Below are 19,666 nucleotides of genomic sequence, written 5' to 3'. Positions count from 1 at the left end.
TAGTAACTTGAAGTAGACTGCCCAGTAGTTAGTAGATTAGATTAAGATTATCTATGTTCAGTAATTATTTAAGTAATAACTTAATAGTAAAGTGCCCACTATTTAGTAGATTAGATTAAGATTATCTGTCTTCAGCAATTATCTAATTTTCTAAGTAGTAACTTATTAGTAAACTGTCCAGTATTTAATAGATTAGATTAGGATTATCTATGTTCAGTAATTGTCTAAGTTGTAACTTAACAATAGATTGCCTGGTATTTAGTAGATTAGATTAGAATTGTTTTATATTCAGTATTTATCCAAATAGTAATTTAACAGTAGATTGTTCAGTATTTTGTGAGTTAGGTTAAGATGGTAAGTAATTATCCATTTAGTAAATTGAATGAATTTTCGAAACTTCTGGTTTTTGTCACAAGACCCTAAAGAAAGGTTTATTACACTTTTCGACTTAATACTGTTTTCCATTTCTGTATTATTTAAGTATTTGTTGATATGTATGCTATGAAATGATATGTAAATTATTTAAAGGCCAGAAAATGTTTTGTGTGATATTAAAATGTAGTTTCCCAGTTCTTTTCTAAAACAGCGGGGAATATTTCCACTTCTTACAATAATAAAATTTGTTTGCGACAAAAATTTAAAAATTATAAATGCAACGAGATGGTAGTTTTTCCACCTTTTTAAGAATAACAAGATGGTTGTTTTATTCGTTTATAATTATTCTAAGACTCATCTACAAGACGTCATGTAATTTGATCAACATCTAAACTGTAAGTTGTTACCAGTAGATGGCAATACCAACTAAGAAGTAATAGTACAAAGTTGACAGAATCTAGCTTTTCGATATACTGTCAATAAGCGAGAGTTTTTCGTTTAAACTTTGTGTTTTATTTACAAATTTTGTAACAAGGTTATGTTTAACCTTTTTTAAAAATTATAACCTCAATACTTATTTTCGGAAAAAAAATACAAATAGTAGATTTTTGTCAAGGCAACTATGGCTTATAAAGAAACACGATCGTATACAGATTACACATTCTTTGGTACGTATTAAAACTTTGTTAATAGTTGTGTATAAGTATGTTAATTGAAAGAGGTATTCGTTCATCTGTTTACCTGTTCATTTATATATCTTTCTACGCAACGACAGCCGTCATCTTTCCTTGAAAATACTTAAATGGTTAATTCAGAGATAAAAATGGTCGTCCTTTTCTTTTTTTATGTCTTGCCTTTCGTAGTTATAAATGTTTATCTGTAATGTTTATTTAATCTCGTCTTTAACAGCGGTATATCAAGGTGTTGAAAATAAGTTTATGAAACAACTGAATTTTGCCAAGATATGTCATTACAAGGTTATATTCTTTTCCTGTGCATGACGCAAACGTTACATCACTCGAGTTCAATTTTTTTTAGTTAAGTATCAGCTTTACAAGTGAAACAACGAAATCAGTATTCGCACAATAGAATAATAAACGTCATTTGTTATTGGTGAAAAAGCTTTTAAAAGTTGGTCTAGTTAGTTTTCGAAAATCATATATGCGAAGCCAAGCAGTAGGCCTGGCATGGCCAAGCGCGTAAGGCGTGCGACTCGTAATCCGAGGGTCGCGGGTTCGCGCCTGCGTCGCGCTAAACATGCTCGCCCTCCCAGCCGTGGGGGTGTATAATGTACGGTCAATCCCACTATTCGTTAGTAAAGAGTAGCCCAAGAGTTGGCGGTGGGTGGTGATGACTAGCTGCCTTCCCTCTAGTCTTACACTGCTAAATTAGGGACGGCTAGCACAGATAGCCCTCGAGTAGCTTTGTGCGAAATTCCAAAAACAAAAAAACAAACCAAGCAGTAAAGTTAAAAAGAAAAACCTTTAGCACAGCACAAGAGTAAAATTATTAACAATAAAAAGGAATATTATTAAGAAACAAAGAAAATTAACTCAGCAATACCTAGGTTAGCTTACAGTGTGGAAAGAAGCCCAAACATATACATATAGAACATTTTAGCTGGAAATGATGAAATTATGGTTAGAAAAAGGAAGAACATTTATTGTTTTAAGTTTAAATAAATCATTTCATATACATTATAGCATCAATAAATGAATACATTCCTCTGTACTCCAAATCTTTCGATACTAGTTGAGTTTCGTCAACAACTGAGAAACAAAATCACTGCTGCAAAATAATTTTATGTTATCATAGCTTGTTAGAATGCTGTAAAGAAAGGTGTGTAATTCATTATGGTTGCTCTGAAAATATATAGAATTAGCAATTATTTATATTTAAAGTAAACTGATAAAGAGATTTATCGTAGTACTAACTGTGAATACTGTGGGATAAAAGTTGCTTCCATATATAGTCAGTATACTTCTTACTAGATGGCGCAGAAAGACAAAATGAACTTTCAGCCAATTACGTTTTAAACACTGTACCTACATCGAGCCACACAATTGCCTCAGTTGTAGTACTGTAGTATTAGTGCGAGTTTTATTATGTGAGGGATTAAGCAACCGTCTTCCTCTCGTTGGCAGCTGTCAAGGCTCGTGCTTACAACGATATAGAGAAGGTAGTTTTTTAAAATTCAGTTCAACTTTACATTTTGTAGGACATCGCTTGGGGTCGTGGCGACTGTATATCTGATGAGTCGACATGATGTAACGGTTTATGTACTAACTTTTTATTATAATTGTACACACTTCTGAAGAGAGGACATTTTCCACAGGCTTATTTATTATTTCTGCCACATAACTACTTAGCCTTTGAAAATATGACTGTTTATAAGATATTAACATATTCACCCATGATCTAATTTCTAGTGTATTAGCTGAACTCAGTGTAATTTCGTTGACATAAATAGTAAAACCTGTTCCCCAGAGAATCCAGACCAAGTGGACTAGCATACGCACTACATAGTTTGCCAAAATATGTTACTTTTCTAAAACGAGCCCAGCTTTTCTAACATCGACGTACGAACTGAGTGTTACTGGTAATAAATATCTACTACCTCCTATCACATAAACGTTTGATTATGTTTGTGAATTTATGGTAAAATTTGAACATTTGCAATGAACGATAAATATGTAGCGGACCAGAATAATTTAATAAAAAACTCGGGTAAGCCCCAGCAAGTATAACAATAAAACCTGTTTACGATGTCAACAGCTATTCTTGACCTTACAAATTCTTGAAGATATAAACATTGCTGGAAGTTCTAGGAATGAGCAACTACTTCACATTTGAATAGAAGTCACCAGATAATATATCGTCATGAGCTTCAAATTTCACGTGACTCAACTGATGTCCGATCGTCAGACGATATAAGTAGTGGAACAGAGAAGGCTGGGCAAACAAACGAACTTATAATTTGGTAACTGCCTTCAGAGAGATATTTCCTAGCACAACAGGAATAGTACTTCGCTGTGAGAGGATCAAGAAAAGTACTAATTTATAACAGCCCTGGATTATGATCCTGAAACATTACAAAACACATGTTTATGCGACGTGAAGCCACTTGCAACAGGTTGGATTACCAAGGACTAATTTTAATTTTTCAGTTGCCGCCAGACGACCTAAGCCTAACATCGAGCAGTCGCCACTTTGTAACATGTGGCAATGTTACGTAAACCTTTTGCTACTTTTCATGGTACTTCAGCTCGCGTTTATTCGATGTGAAAATTACACGGTAGGCTACTTGACAAATATCCGGGGCAGTAGTAACACAAAACGCCAAGGCCTAGTAATATCAGGCGCTATATCGCTAGCAATAAATGAAATTAACGAGGAAGGTCTGCTGGGGAAACACAGGTTACAACTGATATACAATGATACTTTAGGTGAAACTTTAAGAGGTACAGAAGTCCTTCTAGACCAGTGGAAAAAAAACGCCATTGCATTTTTTGGCCCTGAGGACTCGTGTGAAGTGGAAGCTACGATAGCAGCAGCTGTCAACTTACCCATGATATCATATGTAAGTTTCTTTATAACTTTCAGAAATAAAACCAAATGCACAAGTTTATTAGAAGAATTTCAGATTTCCCACCAACTTTAATCACTACAATTCAGTGAAACCCTCACGAAAGTTTTCATGTACTATTGTTTTTGCTAATTACACAAAAGGAAAATGTCCAAGTATTATTTTCCTATACACCACTTAGTTGTGACTAAAATATCGTTACATTTAAAATAAAAATGTATCTGTAAATAGGAACAGATATTGATGTTTTACTCTATTTCTCCTGTAACAGTAAATAGTAGATATTGATGTTTACTGCATTTCTCCTATAACAGGAACGAGAAGATATCTATGTTTTATTGTATTTCTCCTCTAACAGTACATAATAGATATTGATATTTTACTGTACCTCTCCTGTAACAGTAAGTAGTAAATATTGATGTTTTACTATATCTCTCCTGTAACGGTAAGTAAAAGGAAATGATGTTTTACTGTATATCTCCTGTAACTGCAACAAGTACATATTGATGTTTCACTGTATCTCTCCTGTAACTGCTAGTACATATTGATGTTTTACTGCATCTCTCCTATAACAGTAAGTAGTAGATATTGATGTTTTACTGTATCTCTCCTATAACAGTAAGTAGTATATATTGATGTTTTCAAGTATCTCTCCTGTAACACTAAGTAGTAGAAATTGACGTTTTATTATATCTCTCCTGTAACTGTAATTAGTAGTAGATACTGATGTTTTACTATATTTCTCCTGTAACAGTAAGCAGTATATACTGATGTTTGACTGTATTTCTCCTGTAACTGACAGTAGTAGATATTGATGTTTTACTGTATTTCTCTTCTAACTGTAAGTAGTAGATATTGATGATTTGATGTTCTCTTCTCTAACAGTAAGTAGGAGTAGATATTGATGTTTTACTATATCTCTCCTGTAACTGTAAGTAGTAGATATTGACCTTTTGCTGTAGCTCTCGTGTAACTGCAAGTGGTGCATATTGAGGTTTTACTGTATCTCTGCTGTAACAGTGAGAGATAGATATTGATAGTTTACTGTATTTTTCCTGAAACACTAAGTAGTATATATTAATGTTTTACTTTATCTCTTCTGTAACAGTAAGTAGTAGATACTGATGTGTTACTGTATCTCTTTTGTAACAGTAAGTGCTGGGTAGTGATGTTTTACTGTATCTCTCCTAAAGACGTAAATAGTAGAAATTGATGTTTGACGGTATCTTTCCTGTAACAGTAAGTTGTACATATTGATGTTTTACTGCACCTCTCCTATAGCAGTAAGTAGTACTTACTGATGTTTTACCGTATCTCTCCTGTAACTGTAAGTAGTCGATATTGATGTTTAAATGTATCTCCTCTAACTGCAAGCAGTACATAGTAGATATTCACATTTTGCTGTATCTCATTTGTAACTGCGAATAGTACATGCTGATGTTTTCCAGTATTTCTTCTGTAACACTAAGTATTAGATATTTTTGTTTTACTGTATCTCTTCTCAAACAATAAGTAGTAGAAATTAACGTTTTCTGCATCTTTCCTGTAAATGTAATTAGTAGGAGATATTGAAGTTTTCTATATGTCTTATATGACAGTAAGTAGTAGATATTTATGTTTCAGTGTATTTCTCCCGTAACTGTCAGTAGGAGTAGATATTGATATTTTTCCTATATTTCTTCTTTAGGAGTAAGTAGTATATATTGATGTTTTACTGTATCTGTCCTGTAACTGCAAGTAGTACATATTGATGTTTTGATGTATCTCTCCTATAACAGTAAGTAGTAGATATTGATATTTTACTTCTCTCTCGTCTAACTGTAAGTAGGAGTTGATATTGATGTTTTACTTAATCTTTTTTGTAAGAGTAAGAAGTACATACTGACGTTTTACTTGTCTCTCCTTGAACAGTAAGTAGTAGATATTGCTGGTTTAATGTATCTCTCCTGTAACGGTAAGTAGAAGGTATAGATGTTTTACTGTATCTCTCCTGTAACTGCTAGTACATATTGATGTTTTACTGTATCTCTCCTATAACAGTAAGTAGTATATATTGATGTTTTCCTGTATCTCTCTTGTATCTGCAAGTAGTACGTATTGATGTTTTACTATATCTCTCCCGTAACTGTAAGCAGTAGATATTGATCTTTTGCTGTAGCTCTCGTGTAACTACAACTGGTGCATATTGAGGTTTTACTGTATCTCTCCTGTAACAGTGAGAGATAGATATTGAGAGTTTACTGTATTTTTCCTGAAAGACTAAGTAGTAGATATTGATGTTTTACTTTATCTCTTCTGTAACAGTAAGTAGTATATACTGATGTTTTACTATATCTCTCCTGTAACTGTAATTAGTAGTAGATACTGATGTTTTACTACATTTCTCCTGTAACAGTAAGTAGTATATCTTGATGTTTTACTTTATTTCTCCTGTAACTGCAAGTAATAGATATTATTTTACTGTTTTCTCCTTTAACTGTAACTAGGAGTAGATATTGATCTTTTATTGTATTTCTCCTCTAACTGTAAGTAGTAGATATTGATTTTCACTGTATCTCTCCTGTAACAGTAAGTAGTAGATAGTGATGCTTTACTGTATCTCTCCTATAGCAGTAAGTGGTGGGTGGTGATGTTTTACTGTATCTCTGCTAAAGAAGTAAGTAGTAGAAATTGATGTTTGACGGTATCTCTCCTGTAACTGTATGTAGTAGAAATTGATGTTTTACTGTATCTCTCCTCTAACAGTAAGTAGTAGAAATTGACGTTTCACTGTATCTTTCCTGTAACAGTAAGTTGTATATATTGATGTTTTACTGCACCTCTCCTATAACAGTAAGTAGTACTTATTGATGTTTTACTGTATCTCTCCTGTAACTGTAAGTAGTGGATATTGATGTTTCACTGTATGTCTCCTGTAACAATAAGAGGTAGATATTGATAGTTTACTGGGTTTTTTTCGTGAAACACTAAATAGTAGATATTCATGTCTTACTTTATCTCTTCTGTAACAGCAAGTAGTAGAGTTTGATGTTTTACCTGTCTCTCCTCAAACAGTAACTAGTATATATTGCTGGTTTACTGTATCTCTTCTTTACCTGTAAGTAGTGGATGTCGATTTTTTTTTTGTATTTCTCCTTTAAATGTATCTAGTAGATACTGATTTTTCTGCATAGCTCATGTAACAGTAAGTAGTAGACAGTGATGTTTTACTCAATCTCTCCTGTACCTGTGAATAGTAGATATTGACACTTTGCTGTAGCTCTCGTGTAATTGCAAGTGGTGCATATTGAGGTCTTACTGTATCTCTCCTGTAACAGTGAGAGATAGATATTGATAGTTTACTGTATTTTTCCTGAAACCAAAGAAGTAGATATTGATGTTTTACTTTATCTCTTGTGTAAGAGTAAGTAGTCGATATTGATGTTTGAATGTATCTCTTCTAACTGCAAGCAGTACATATTGATGTTTTACTGAATCTCTCCTGTAACTGTAAATAGTAGATATTGACATTTTGCTGTATCTCATTTGTAACTGCGAATAGTACATGTTGATGTTTTCCAGTATCTCTTCTGTAACACTAAGTATTAGATATTTTTCTTTTACTGTATCTCTTCTGTAAAAATAAGTAGTAGAAATTAACGTTTTACTGTATCTTTCCTGTAAATGTAATTAGTAGGAGATACTGTATTTTTACTGTATGTCTTATATGACAGTAAGTAGTAGATATTTATGTTTCAGTGTATTTCTCCCGTAACTGTCAGTAGGAGTAGATATTGATATTTTTTTTATATTTCTTCTTTAGGAGTAAGTAGTATGTATTGATATTTTACTGTATCTTTCCTATAACAGTAAGTAGTATATATTGATGTTTTACTGTATCTCTCTTGTAACTGCAAGTTGTACGTATTGATGTTTTACTATATCTCTCCTGTAACTGTAAGTAGTAGATATTGACCTTTTGCTGTAGCTCTCGTGTAACTGCAAGTGGTGCATATTGAGGTTTTACTGTATCTATGCTGTAACAGTGAGAGATAGATATTGATAGTTTACTGTATTTTTCCTGAAACACTAAGTAGTAGATATTAATGTTTTACTTTATCTCTTCTGTAACAGTAAGTAGTGGATACTGATGTTTTACTGTATCTCTTTTGTAACAGTAAGTGCTGGGTAGTGATGTTTTACTGTATCTCTCCTAAAGACGTAAATAGTAGAAATTGATGTTTGACGGTATCTTTCCTGTAACAGTAAGTTGTACATATTGATGTTTTACTGCACCTCTCCTATAGCAGTAAGTAGTACTTACTGATGTTTTACCGTATCTCTCCTGTAAATGTAAGTAGTCGATATTGATGTTTATATGTATATCCTCTAACTGCAAGCAGTACATAGTAGATATTGACATTTTGCTTTATCTCATTTGTAACTGCGAATAGTACATGCTGATGTTTTCCAGTATTTCTTCTGTAACACTAAGTATTAGATATTTTTGTTTTACTGTATCTCTTCTCAAACAATAAGTAGTAGAAATTAACGTTTTCTGCATCTTTCCTGTAAATGTAATTAGTAGGAGATATTGAAGTTTTACTATATGTCTTATATGACAGTAAGTAGTAGATATTTATGTTTCAGTGTATTTCTCCCGTAACTGTCAGTAGGAGTAGATATTGATATTTTTCCTATATTTCTTCTTTAGGAGTAAGTAGTATATATTGATGTTTTACTGTATCTGTCCTGTAACTGCAAGTAGTACATATTGATGTTTTGATGTATCTCTCCTATAACAGTAAGTAGTAGATATTGATATTTTACTTCTCTCTCGTCTAACTGTAAGTAGGAGTAGATATTGATGTTTTACTTAATCTTTTTTGTAAGAGTAAGAAGTAAATACTGACGTTTTACTTGTCTCTCCTTGAACAGTAAGTAGTAGATATTGCTGGTTTAATGTATCTCTCCTGTAACGGTAAGTAGAAGGTATAGATGTTTTACTGTATCTCTCCTATAACAGTAAGTAGTATATATTGATGTTTTCCTGTATCTCTCTTGTATCTGCAAGTAGTACGTATTGATGTTTTACTATATCTCTCCCGTAACTGTAAGTAGTAGATATTGACATTTTCCTGTAGCTCTCGTGTAACTGCAAGTGGTGCATATTGAGGTTTTACTGTATCTCTCCTGTAACAGTGAGAGATAGATATTGATAGTTTACTGTATTTTTCCTGAAACACTAGGTAGTAGGTATTGATGTTTTACTTTATCTCTTGTGTAAGAGTAATTAGGAAATACTGATGTATCACTGTATCTCTCCTATAACTGTGAGTAGTAGATATTGATCTTTTACTGAATTTCTTCTATAACAATAAGTCGTATATACTGATGTTTTACTTTATTTCTTCTGTAACTGTAAGTAGTAGATATTGTTTTACTGTTTCTCCTTTAACTGTAACTAGGAGTAGATATTGATCTTTTATTGTATTTCTCCTCTAACTGTAAGTAGTAGATATTGATTTTCACTGTATCTCTCCTGTAATAGTGAGTAGTAGATAATGATGCTTTACTGTATCTCTCCTATAATAGTATGTGGTGGGTAGTGATGTTTTACCTTATCTCTCCTAAACAAGAAAGTAGTAGAAATTGATGTTTGACGGTATCTCTCCTATAACGATAAATAGTATATATTGTTGTTTTACTGTATCTCTCCACTAACAGTAAGTAGTAGAAATTGAAGTTTCACTGTATCTTTCCTGTAACAGTAAGTTGTATATATTGATGTTTTACTGCATCTCTCCTATAACAGTAAGTAGTACATATTGATGTTTTACTGTATTTCTCCTTTAACTGTATGTAGTCGATATGGATGTTTTACTGTATCTCTCCCGTAACAGTAATTAGTACATATTGATGTTTTACTGTATGTCTCTTGTAACAATAAGAGGTAGGTAATGATAGTTTACTGTTTTTCTCGTGAAACACTAAGTAGTAGACATTGATGTCTTACTTGTCTCTCCTCAAAGAATAAGATGAATATATTGCTGGTTTACTGTATCTCTTCCGTACTTGTAAATAGTGGATGTCGATTTTTTTTTGTATTTCTCCTCTAAATGTATGTAGTAGATATTGATTTTTACTGCATAGCTTCTGTAATTGCAAGTAGTACGTTTTGATGTTTTACTGTATCTCTCCTATAACAGTAAGTAGTAGATATTGATATTTTACTTCTCTCTCGTCTAACTGTAAGTAGGAGTAGATATTGATGTTTTACTTAATATTTTTTGTAAGAGTAAGAAGTAGATACTGACGTTTTACTTGTCTCTCCTTTAACAGTAAGTAGTAGATATTGCTAGTTTAATGTATCTCTCCTGTAACAGAAAGTAGAAGGTATAGATGTTTTACTGTATTTCTCCTGTAACTGCTAGTACATATTGATGTTTTACTGTATCTCTCCTATAACAGTAAGTAGTAGATATTGATATTTTACTTCTCTCTCGTCTAACTGTAAGTAGGAGTAGATATTGATGTTTTACTTAATCTTTTTTGTAAGAGCAAGAAGTACATACTGACGTTTTACTTGTCTCTCCTTGAACAGTATGTAGTAGATATTGCTGGTTTAATGTATCTCTCCTGTAACGGTAAGTAGTAGATATTGATCTTTTGCTGTAGCTCTCGTGTAACTACAACTGGTGCATATTGAGGTTTTACTGTATCTCTCCTGTAACAGTGAGAGATAGATATTAATAGTTTACTGTATTTTTCCTGAAAGACTAAGCAGTAGATATTGATGTTTTACTTTATCTCTTCTGTAACAGTAAGTAGTATATACTGATGTTTTACTATATCTCTCCTGTAACTGTACTTAGTAGTAGATACTGATGTTTTACTACATTTCTCCTGTAACAGTAAGTAGTATATCTTGATGTTTTACTTTATTTCTCCTGTAACTGCAAGTAATAGATATTATTTTACTGTTTTCTCCTTTAACTGAAACTAGGAGTAGATATTGATCTTTTATTGTATTTCTCCTCTAACTGTAAGTAGTAGATATTGATTTTCACTGTATCTCTCCTGTAACAGTAAGTAGTAGATAGTGATGCTTTACTGTATTTCTCCTATAACAGTAAGTGGTGGGTGGTGATGTTTTACTGTATCTCTGCTAAAGAAATAAGTAGTAGAAATTGATGTTTGACGGTATCTCTTCTGTAACTGTAAGTAGTAGATATTGATCTTTTATTGCATTTCTCCTCTAACTGTAAGTAGTAGATATTGATTTTCACTGTATCTCTCCTGTAACAGTAAGTAGTAGATAGTGATGCTTTACTGTATTTCTCCTATAACAGTAAGTGGTGGGTGGTGATGTTTTACTGTATCTCTGCTAAAGAAATAAGTAGTAGATATTGATGTTTTACTTTATCTCTTGTGTAACAGTAAGTAGTATATCTTGATGTTTTACTTTATTTCTCCTGTAACTGCAAGTAATAGATATTATTTTACTGTTTTCTCCTTTAACTGTAGCTAGGAGTAGATATTGATCTTTTATTGTATTTCTCCTCTAACTGTAACTAGTAGATATTGATTTTCACTCTATCTCTCCTGTAACAGTAAGGAGTAGATAGTGATGCTTTACTGTATCTCTCCTGTAACTGTAAGTAGTGGATATTGATGTTTCACTCTATGTCTCCTGTAACAATAAGAGGTAGATATTGATAGTTTACTGTTTTTTTCGTGAAACACTAAATAGTAGATATTCATGTCTTACTTTATCTTTTCTGTAACAGCAAGTTGGAAAATTTTATTTTTTTACCTGTCTCTCATCAAACAGTAATTAGTATATATTGCTGGTTTACTGTATCTCTTCTTTACCTGTAAGTAGTGGATGTCGATTTTTTTTGTATTTCTCCTCTAAATGTATCTAGTAGATACTGATTTTTACTGCATAGCTCCTGTAACAGTAAGTAGTAGACAGTGATGTTTCACTCAATCTCTCCTGTACCTGTGAATAGTATATATTGACATTTTGCTGTAGCTCTCGTGTAATTGCAAGTGGTGCATATTGAGGTCTTACTGTATCTCTCCTGTAACAGTGAGAGATAGATATTGATAGTTTACTGTATTTTTCCTGAAACCAAAGTAGTAGATATTGATGTCTTACTGTACCTCTCCTGTAACTGCTATTACATATTGATGTTTTACTGTATCTCTCCTATAACAGTAAGTAGTATATATTGATGTTTTACTGTATTTTTCCTATAACAGTAAGTAGTATATATTGATGTTTTAGTGTATTTTTCCTATAACAGTAAGTAGTAATTATAGATGTTTTACTGTATTTTTTCTATAACAGTAAGTAGTACATATTGATGTTTTCCTGTATCTCTCTTGTAACTGCAAGTAGTACGTATTGTTGTTTTACTATATCTCTTCTATAACAGGAAGTAGTAGATTTTGATATTTTACTTGTCTCTCCTCAAACAGTAACTGTTATGTATTGCTGGTTTACTGTATCTTCTCTGTACCTGTAAGTAGTGGATGTCGATTTTTTTTTGTATTTTTCCTCTAAATGCATGTAGTAGATATTGATTTTTACTGCATAGCTCCTGTAACTGTAAATAGTAGATATTGACATTTTGCTGTATCTCATTTGTAACTGTGAATAGTACATGTTGATGTTTTCCAGTATCTCTTCTGTAACACTAAGTATTAGATATTTTTGTTTTACTGTATCTCTTCTGTAAAAATAAGTAGTAGAAATTAACGTTTTACTGTATCTTTCCTGTAAATGTAATTAGTAGGAGATACTGAATTTTTACTGTATGTCTTATATGACAGTAAGTAGTAGATATTTATGTTTCAGTGTATTTCTCCCGTAACTGTCAGTAGGAGTAGATATTGATATTTTTCCTATATTTCTTCTTTAGGAGTAAGTAGTATATATTGATGTTTTACTGTATCTCTCCGATAACAGTAAGTAGTATATATTGATTTTACTGCATATCTCGTGTAACAGTAAGTAATGCATATTGATGTTTTACTGTATATCTCCTGTAACTGTAAGTAGTAGATATGGTTTTTCTATTCTCTCCTTTAAGTGTATCAAGGAGTAGATTTTGATTTTTATTGTATTTCTTCTCTAACTCTAAGTAGTAGATATTGATGTTTTACTGTATCTTTCCTATAACAGTAAGTAGTACATATTGATGTTTTTATGTATCTTTCGTGTAAGTGCAAGTTGTACGTATTAATGTTTTACTATATCTCTTATGTAACTGTAAGTAGTGGATATTGATGTTTTACTGTATGTCTCCTGTAAGAATAAGAGGTAGATATTGATAGATTACTGTTTTTCTCGTGAAACACTAAATAGTAGATATTGATGTCTTACTTTATCTCTCCTATAACAGCAAGTAGTCGATTTTGATGTTTTACTTGTCTCTCCTCAAACAGTAAGTACTATATATTGCTGGTTTACTGTATCTCTTCTGTACCTGTAAGTAGTGGATATTCTTTTTTTTTTTGTATTTCTCCTCTAACTGTATGTAGTAGATATTGATTTTTACTGCATAGCTCCTGTAACAGTAAGTAGTAGATAGTGATGTTTGACGGTATCTCTCCTGTAACTCTAAGTAGTATATATGGATGTTTTACTGCATTTCTCCTCTAACTGCAAGCAGTACATATTGATATTTTACTCAATCTCTCCTGTACCTGTGAATAGTAGATATTGACATTTTGCTCTAGCTCTCGTGTAACTGCAAGTGGTGCATATTGAGGTTTTACTGTATCTCTCCTGTAACAGTGAGAGATAGATATTGATAGTTTGCTGTATTTTTCCTGAAACATTAAGTAGTAGATATTGATGTTTTACTTTATCTCTTGTGTAAGAGTAAGTAGGAGATACTGATGTATCACTGTATCTCTCCTATAACTGTGAGTAGTAGATATTGATCTTTTACTGAATTTCTTCTATAACAGTAAGTCGTATATATTGATGTTTTACTTTATTTCTGCTGTAACTGTAAGTAGTAGATATTGTTTTACTGTTTCTCCTTTAACTGTAACTAGGAGTAGATATTGATCTTTTATTGTATTTTTCCTCTAACTGTAAGTAGTAGATATTGATTTTCACTGTATCTTTCCTGTAATTGTGAGTAGTAGATAATGATGCTTTACTGTATCTCTCCTATCACAGTATGTGGTGGGTAGTGATGTTTTACCTTATCTCTGCTAAAGAAGTAAGTAGTAGAAATTGATGTTTTTGCGGTATCTCTCCTGTAACTGTAAGTAGTAGAAATTGATGTTTTACTGTATCTCTCCTCTAACAGTAAGTAGTAGAAATTGACGTTTCACTGTATCTTCCTGTAACAGTAAGTAGTAGTTATTGATGTTTTACTGTATCTCCTGTAACTGTAAGTAGTGGATATTGATGTTTCACTGTATGTCTCCTGTAACAATAAGAGGTAGATATTGATAGTTTACTGTTTTTTTCGTGAAACACTAAATAGTAGATATTCATGTCTTACTTTACCTCTTCTGTAACAGCAAGTAGCAGAGTTTGATGTTTTACCTGTCTCTTCTCATACAGTAACTAGTATATATTGCTGGTTTACTGTACCTCTTCTTTACCTGTAAGTAGTGGATGTCGATTTTTTTTTGTATTTCTCCTCTAAATGTATCTAGTAGATATTGATTTTTACTGTATGTCTCTTGTAACTCTAAGTAGTAGATATTGATGTTTCACTGTATCTCTTCTGTGACAGTAAGTGGTGGATAGTGATGTTTTACTGTATCTGTCCTAAAAAGTAAGTAGTTGAAATTGATGTTTAACGTTATCTCTGCTGTAACTGTAAGTAGTAGATTTTGATATTTTATTGTATCTCACTATTACTGTAAGTAGTGGATATTGAGGTTTTACTGTAGTAAAAGTATGTACTCTCCTGAACAGTAAGTAGTGAATATCAATTTTTACTGTATCTCGTCTATAACAGTAACTAGTGGTTACTGATGTTTTACTCTTAGTGTCCTGTAACTTTAAGTAGTAGATATTGATATTTTACTGTATATCTCCTATACGTAAGTAATAGTAGATATTTATGTATTACTATACTTTTCGTGTAACTGTATGTAGGACTTGATATTGATGTTTTACTTTTTCCTATAAATATAAGTTGGACTTGATATTTATGTTTTACTTATCTTTTCTGTAACAGTACGTAGTAGATATTGATGTTTTACTGTTCTCTTTTGTAACTGTACATAGGAATAGATATTGATGTTTTACTGTCTCTTTTGTAACTGTAAGTAGTAGATACTGATGTATCACTGTATCTCTCCTATAACTGTGAGTAGTAGATATTGATCTTTTACTGAATTTCTTCTATAACAGTAAGTCGTATATACTGATGTTTTACTTTATTTCTCCTGTAACTGTAACTAGTAGATATTGTTTTACTGTTTCTCCTTTAACTGTAACTAGGAGTAGATATTGATCTTTTATTGTATTTCTCCTCTAACTGTAAGTAGTAGATATTGATTTTCACTGTAAATCTCCTGTAATAGTGAGTAGTAGATAATCATGCTTTACTGTATCTCTTCTATAACAGTATGTGGTGGGTAGTGATGTTTTACCTTATCTCTCCTAAACAAGTAAGTAGTAGAAATTGATGTTTGACGGTATCTCTCCTATAACGATAAATAGTATATATTGTTGTTTTAGTGTATCTCTCCTCTAACAGTAAGTAGTAGAAATTGACGTTTGACTGTATCTTTCCTGTAACAGTAAGTAGTATATATTGATGTTTTACTGCATCTCTCCTATAACAGTAAGTAGTACATACTGATGTTTTACTCTATTTCTCCTTTAACTGTATGTAGTGGATATGGATGTTTTACTGTATCTCTCCTGTAACAGTAATTAGTACATATTGATGTTTTACTGTATGTCTCTTGTAACAATAAGAGGTAGATAATGATAGTTTACTGTTTTTCTCGTGAAACACTATGTAGTAGATATTGATGTCTTACTTGTCTCTCCTCAAACAATAAGATGAATATATTGCTGGTTTACTTTATCTCTTCCGTACTTGTAATTAGTGGATGTCGATTTTTTTTTGTATTTCTCCTCTAAATGTATGTAGTAGATATTGATTTTTACTGCATAGCTCCTGTAATTGCAAGTAGTACATTTTGATGTTTTACTGTATCTCTCCAATAACAGTAAGTAGTAGATATTGATATTTTACTTCTCTTTCGTCTAACTGTAAGTAAGAGTATATATTGATGTTTTACTTAATATTTTTTGTAAGAGTAAGAAGTAGATACTGACGTTTTACTTGTCTCTCCTTGAACAGTAAGTAGTAGATATTGCTAGTTTAATGTATCTCTCCTGTAACAGTAAGTAGAAGGTATAGATGTTTTCCTGTATCTCTCTTGTAACTGCAAGTAGTACGTATTGATGTTTTACTATATCTCTCCCGTAACTGTAAGTAGTAGATATTGATCTTTTGCTGTAGCTCTCGTGTAACTGCAACTGGTCCATATTGAGGTTTTCCAGTTTCTCTTCTGTAACACTAAAGTATTAGATATTTTTGTTTTACTGTATCTCTTCTATAAAAATAAGTAGTAGAAATTAACATTTTACTGTATCTTTCCTGTAAATGTAATTAGTAGGAGATATTGAAGTTTTACTGTATGTCTTATATGACAGTAAGTAGTAAATATTTATGTTTCAGTGTATTTATCCCGTAACTGTCACTAGGAGTTGATATTGATATTTTTCCTATATTTCTTCTTTAGAAGTAAGTAGTATATATTGATGTTTTACTGTATCTGTCCTGTAACTGCAACTAGTGCATGTTTATGTTTTATTGTATCTCTCTTGTAACTGCAAGTAGTACGTATTGTTGTTTTACTATATCTCTTCTGAAACTGTAAGTAGTAGATATTGATTTTTTTCTGTAGCTCTCGTGTAACTGCAAGTAGTGCATATTGAGGTTTTACTGTATCTCTCCTGTAAGAATAAGAGGTAGATATTGATAGTTTACTGTTTTTCTCGTGAAACACTAAATAGTAGATATTCATTTCTTACTTTATCTCTTCTATAAGAGCAAGTAGTAGATTTTAATATTTTACTTGTCTCTCCTCAAACAGTAACTTGTATGTATTGCTGGTTTACTGTATCTTTTCTGTACCTGTAAGTAGTGGATGTCGATTTTTTTTGTATTTTTCCTCTAAATGCATGTAGTAGATATTGATTTTTACTGCATAGCTCCTGTAACTGTAAATAGTAGATATTGACATTTTGCTGTATCTCATTTGTAACTGTGAATAGTACATGTTGATGTTTTCCAGTATCTCTTCTGTAACACTAAGTATTAGATATTTTTGTTTTACTGTATCTCTTCTGTAAAAATAAGTAGTAGAAATTAACGTTTTACTGTATCTTTCCTGTAAATGTAATTAGTAGGAGATACTGAATTTTTTACTGTATGTCTTATATGACAGTAAGTAGTAGATATTTATGTTTCAGTGTATTTCTCCGTAACTGTCAGTAGGAGTAGATATTGATATTTTTCCTATATTTCTTCTTTAGGAGTAAGTAGTATATATTGATGTTTTACTGTATCTCCGATAACAGTAAGTAGTATATATTGATTTTACTGCATATCTCGTGTAACAGTAAGTAATGCATATTGATGTTTTACTGTATATCTCCTGTAACTGTAAGTAGTAGATATGGTTTTTCTATTCTCTCCTTTAAGTGTATCAAGGAGTAGATTTTATTTTTATTGTATTTCTTCTCTAACTCTAAGTAGTAGATATTGATGTTTTACTGTATCTTTCCTATAACAGTAAGTAGTACATATTGATGTTTTTATGTATCTTTCTTGTAAGTGCAAGTTGTACGTATTAATGTTTTACTATATCTCTTATGTAACTGTAAGTAGTGGATATTGATGTTTTACTGTATGTCTCCTGTAAGAATAAGAGGTAGATATTGATAGATTACTGTTTTTCTCGTGAAACACTAAATAGTAGATATTGATGTCTTACTTTATCTCTCCTATAACAGCAAGTAGTCGATTTTGATGTTTTACTTGTCTCTCCTCAAACAGTAAGTACTATATATTGCTGGTTTACTGTATCTCTTCTGTACCTGTAAGTAGTGGATATTCTTTTTTTTTTGTATTTCTCCTCTAACTGTATGTAGTAGATATTGATTTTTACTGCATAGCTCCTGTAACAGTAAGTAGTAGATAGTGATGTTTGACGGTATCTCTCCTGTAACTCTAAGTAGTATATATGGATGTTTTACTGCATTTCTCCTCTAACTGCAAGCAGTACATATTGATATTTTACTCAATCTTTCCTGTACCTGTGAATAGTAGATATTGACATTTTGCTCTAGCTCTCGTGTAACTGCAAGTGGTGCATATTGAGGTTTTACTGTATCTCTCCTGTAAGAGTGAGAGATAGATATTGATAGTTTGCTGTATTTTTCCTGAAACACTAAGTAGTAGATATTGATGTTTTACTTTATCTCTTGTGTAAGAGTAAGTAGGAGATTCTGATGTATCACTGTATCTCTCCTATAACTGTGAGTAGTAGATATTGATCTTTTACTGAATTTCTTCTATAACAGTAAGTCGTATATATTGATGTTTTACTTTATTTCTGCTGTAACTGTAAGTAGTAGATATTGTTTTACTGTTTCTCCTTTAACTGTAACTAGGAGTAGATATTGATCTTTTATTGTATTTTTCCTCTAACTGTAAGTAGTAGATATTGATTTTCACTGTATCTTTCCTGTAATTGTGAGTAGTAGATAATGATGCTTTACTGTATCTCTCCTATCACAGTATGTGGTGGGTAGTGATGTTTTACCTTATCTCTGCTAAATAAGTAAGTAGTAGAAATTGATGTTTTTGCGGTATCTCTCCTGTAACTGTAAGTAGTAGAAATTGATGTTTTACTGTATCTCTCCTCTAACAGTAAGTAGTAGAAATTGACGTTTCACTGTATCTTTCCTGTAACAGTAAGTAGTAGTTATTGATGTTTTACTGTATCTCTCCTGTAACTGTAAGTAGTGGATATTGATGTTTCACTGTATGTGTCCTGTAACAATAAGAGGTAGATATTGATAGTTTACTGTTTTTTTCGTGAAACACTAAATAGTAGATATTCATGTCTTACTTTACCTCTTCTGTAACAGCAAGTAGCAGAGTTTGATGTTTTACCTGTCTCTTCTCATACAGTAACTAGTATATATTGCTGGTTTACTGTACCTCTTCTTTACCTGTAAGTAGTGGATGTCGATATTTTTTTGTATTTCTCCTCTAAATGTATCTAGTAGATATTGATTTTTACTGTATGTCTCTTGTAACTCTAAGTAGTAGATATTGATGTTTCACTGTATCTCTTCTGTGACAGTAAGTGGTGGATAGTGATGTTTTACTGTATCTGTCCTAAAAAGTAAGTAGTTGAAATTGATGTTTAACGTTATCTCTGCTGTAACTGTAAGTAGTAGATTTTGATGTTTTATTGTATCTCACTATTACTATAAGTAGTGGATATTGAGGTTTTACTGTAGTAAAAGTATGTACTCTCCTGAACAGTAAGTAGTGAATATCAATTTTTACTGTATCTCGTCTATAACAGTAACTAGTGGTTACTGATGTTTTACTCTTAGTGTCCTGTAACTTTAAGTAGTAGATATTG

General features: G+C 31.8%; 1 protein-coding gene across 3 annotated transcripts in view; it reads left to right on the top strand.

Annotated features, from left to right (window-relative positions):
* Window positions 1-2,439: 2,439 nt before the first annotated feature.
* Window positions 2,440-19,666, top strand: part of LOC143233779 (receptor-type guanylate cyclase Gyc76C-like) — a 101,903-nt gene continuing 84,676 nt past the window's right edge. For 2 of the 3 annotated variants that reach the window (XM_076470432.1, XM_076470431.1), the window contains exon 1: window positions 2,441-3,955. In XM_076470432.1, coding sequence (XP_076326547.1) covers window positions 3,593-3,955 — 363 coding nt within the window. In that variant the 5' untranslated portion in view covers window positions 2,441-3,592. Of the gene's footprint in view, window positions 3,956-19,666 lie in introns of all 3 variants that reach the window. The other variant, XM_076470436.1, reaches the window with a different exon arrangement.

Source organism: Tachypleus tridentatus, chromosome 12 (assembly GCF_004210375.1).
Source record: "Tachypleus tridentatus isolate NWPU-2018 chromosome 12, ASM421037v1, whole genome shotgun sequence".
Classification (NCBI taxonomy): domain Eukaryota; kingdom Metazoa; phylum Arthropoda; class Merostomata; order Xiphosura; family Limulidae; genus Tachypleus; species Tachypleus tridentatus.
The sequence above is the reverse complement of the archived record's forward strand: the minus strand, read 5'-3'. Positions and strand labels throughout refer to the sequence as shown.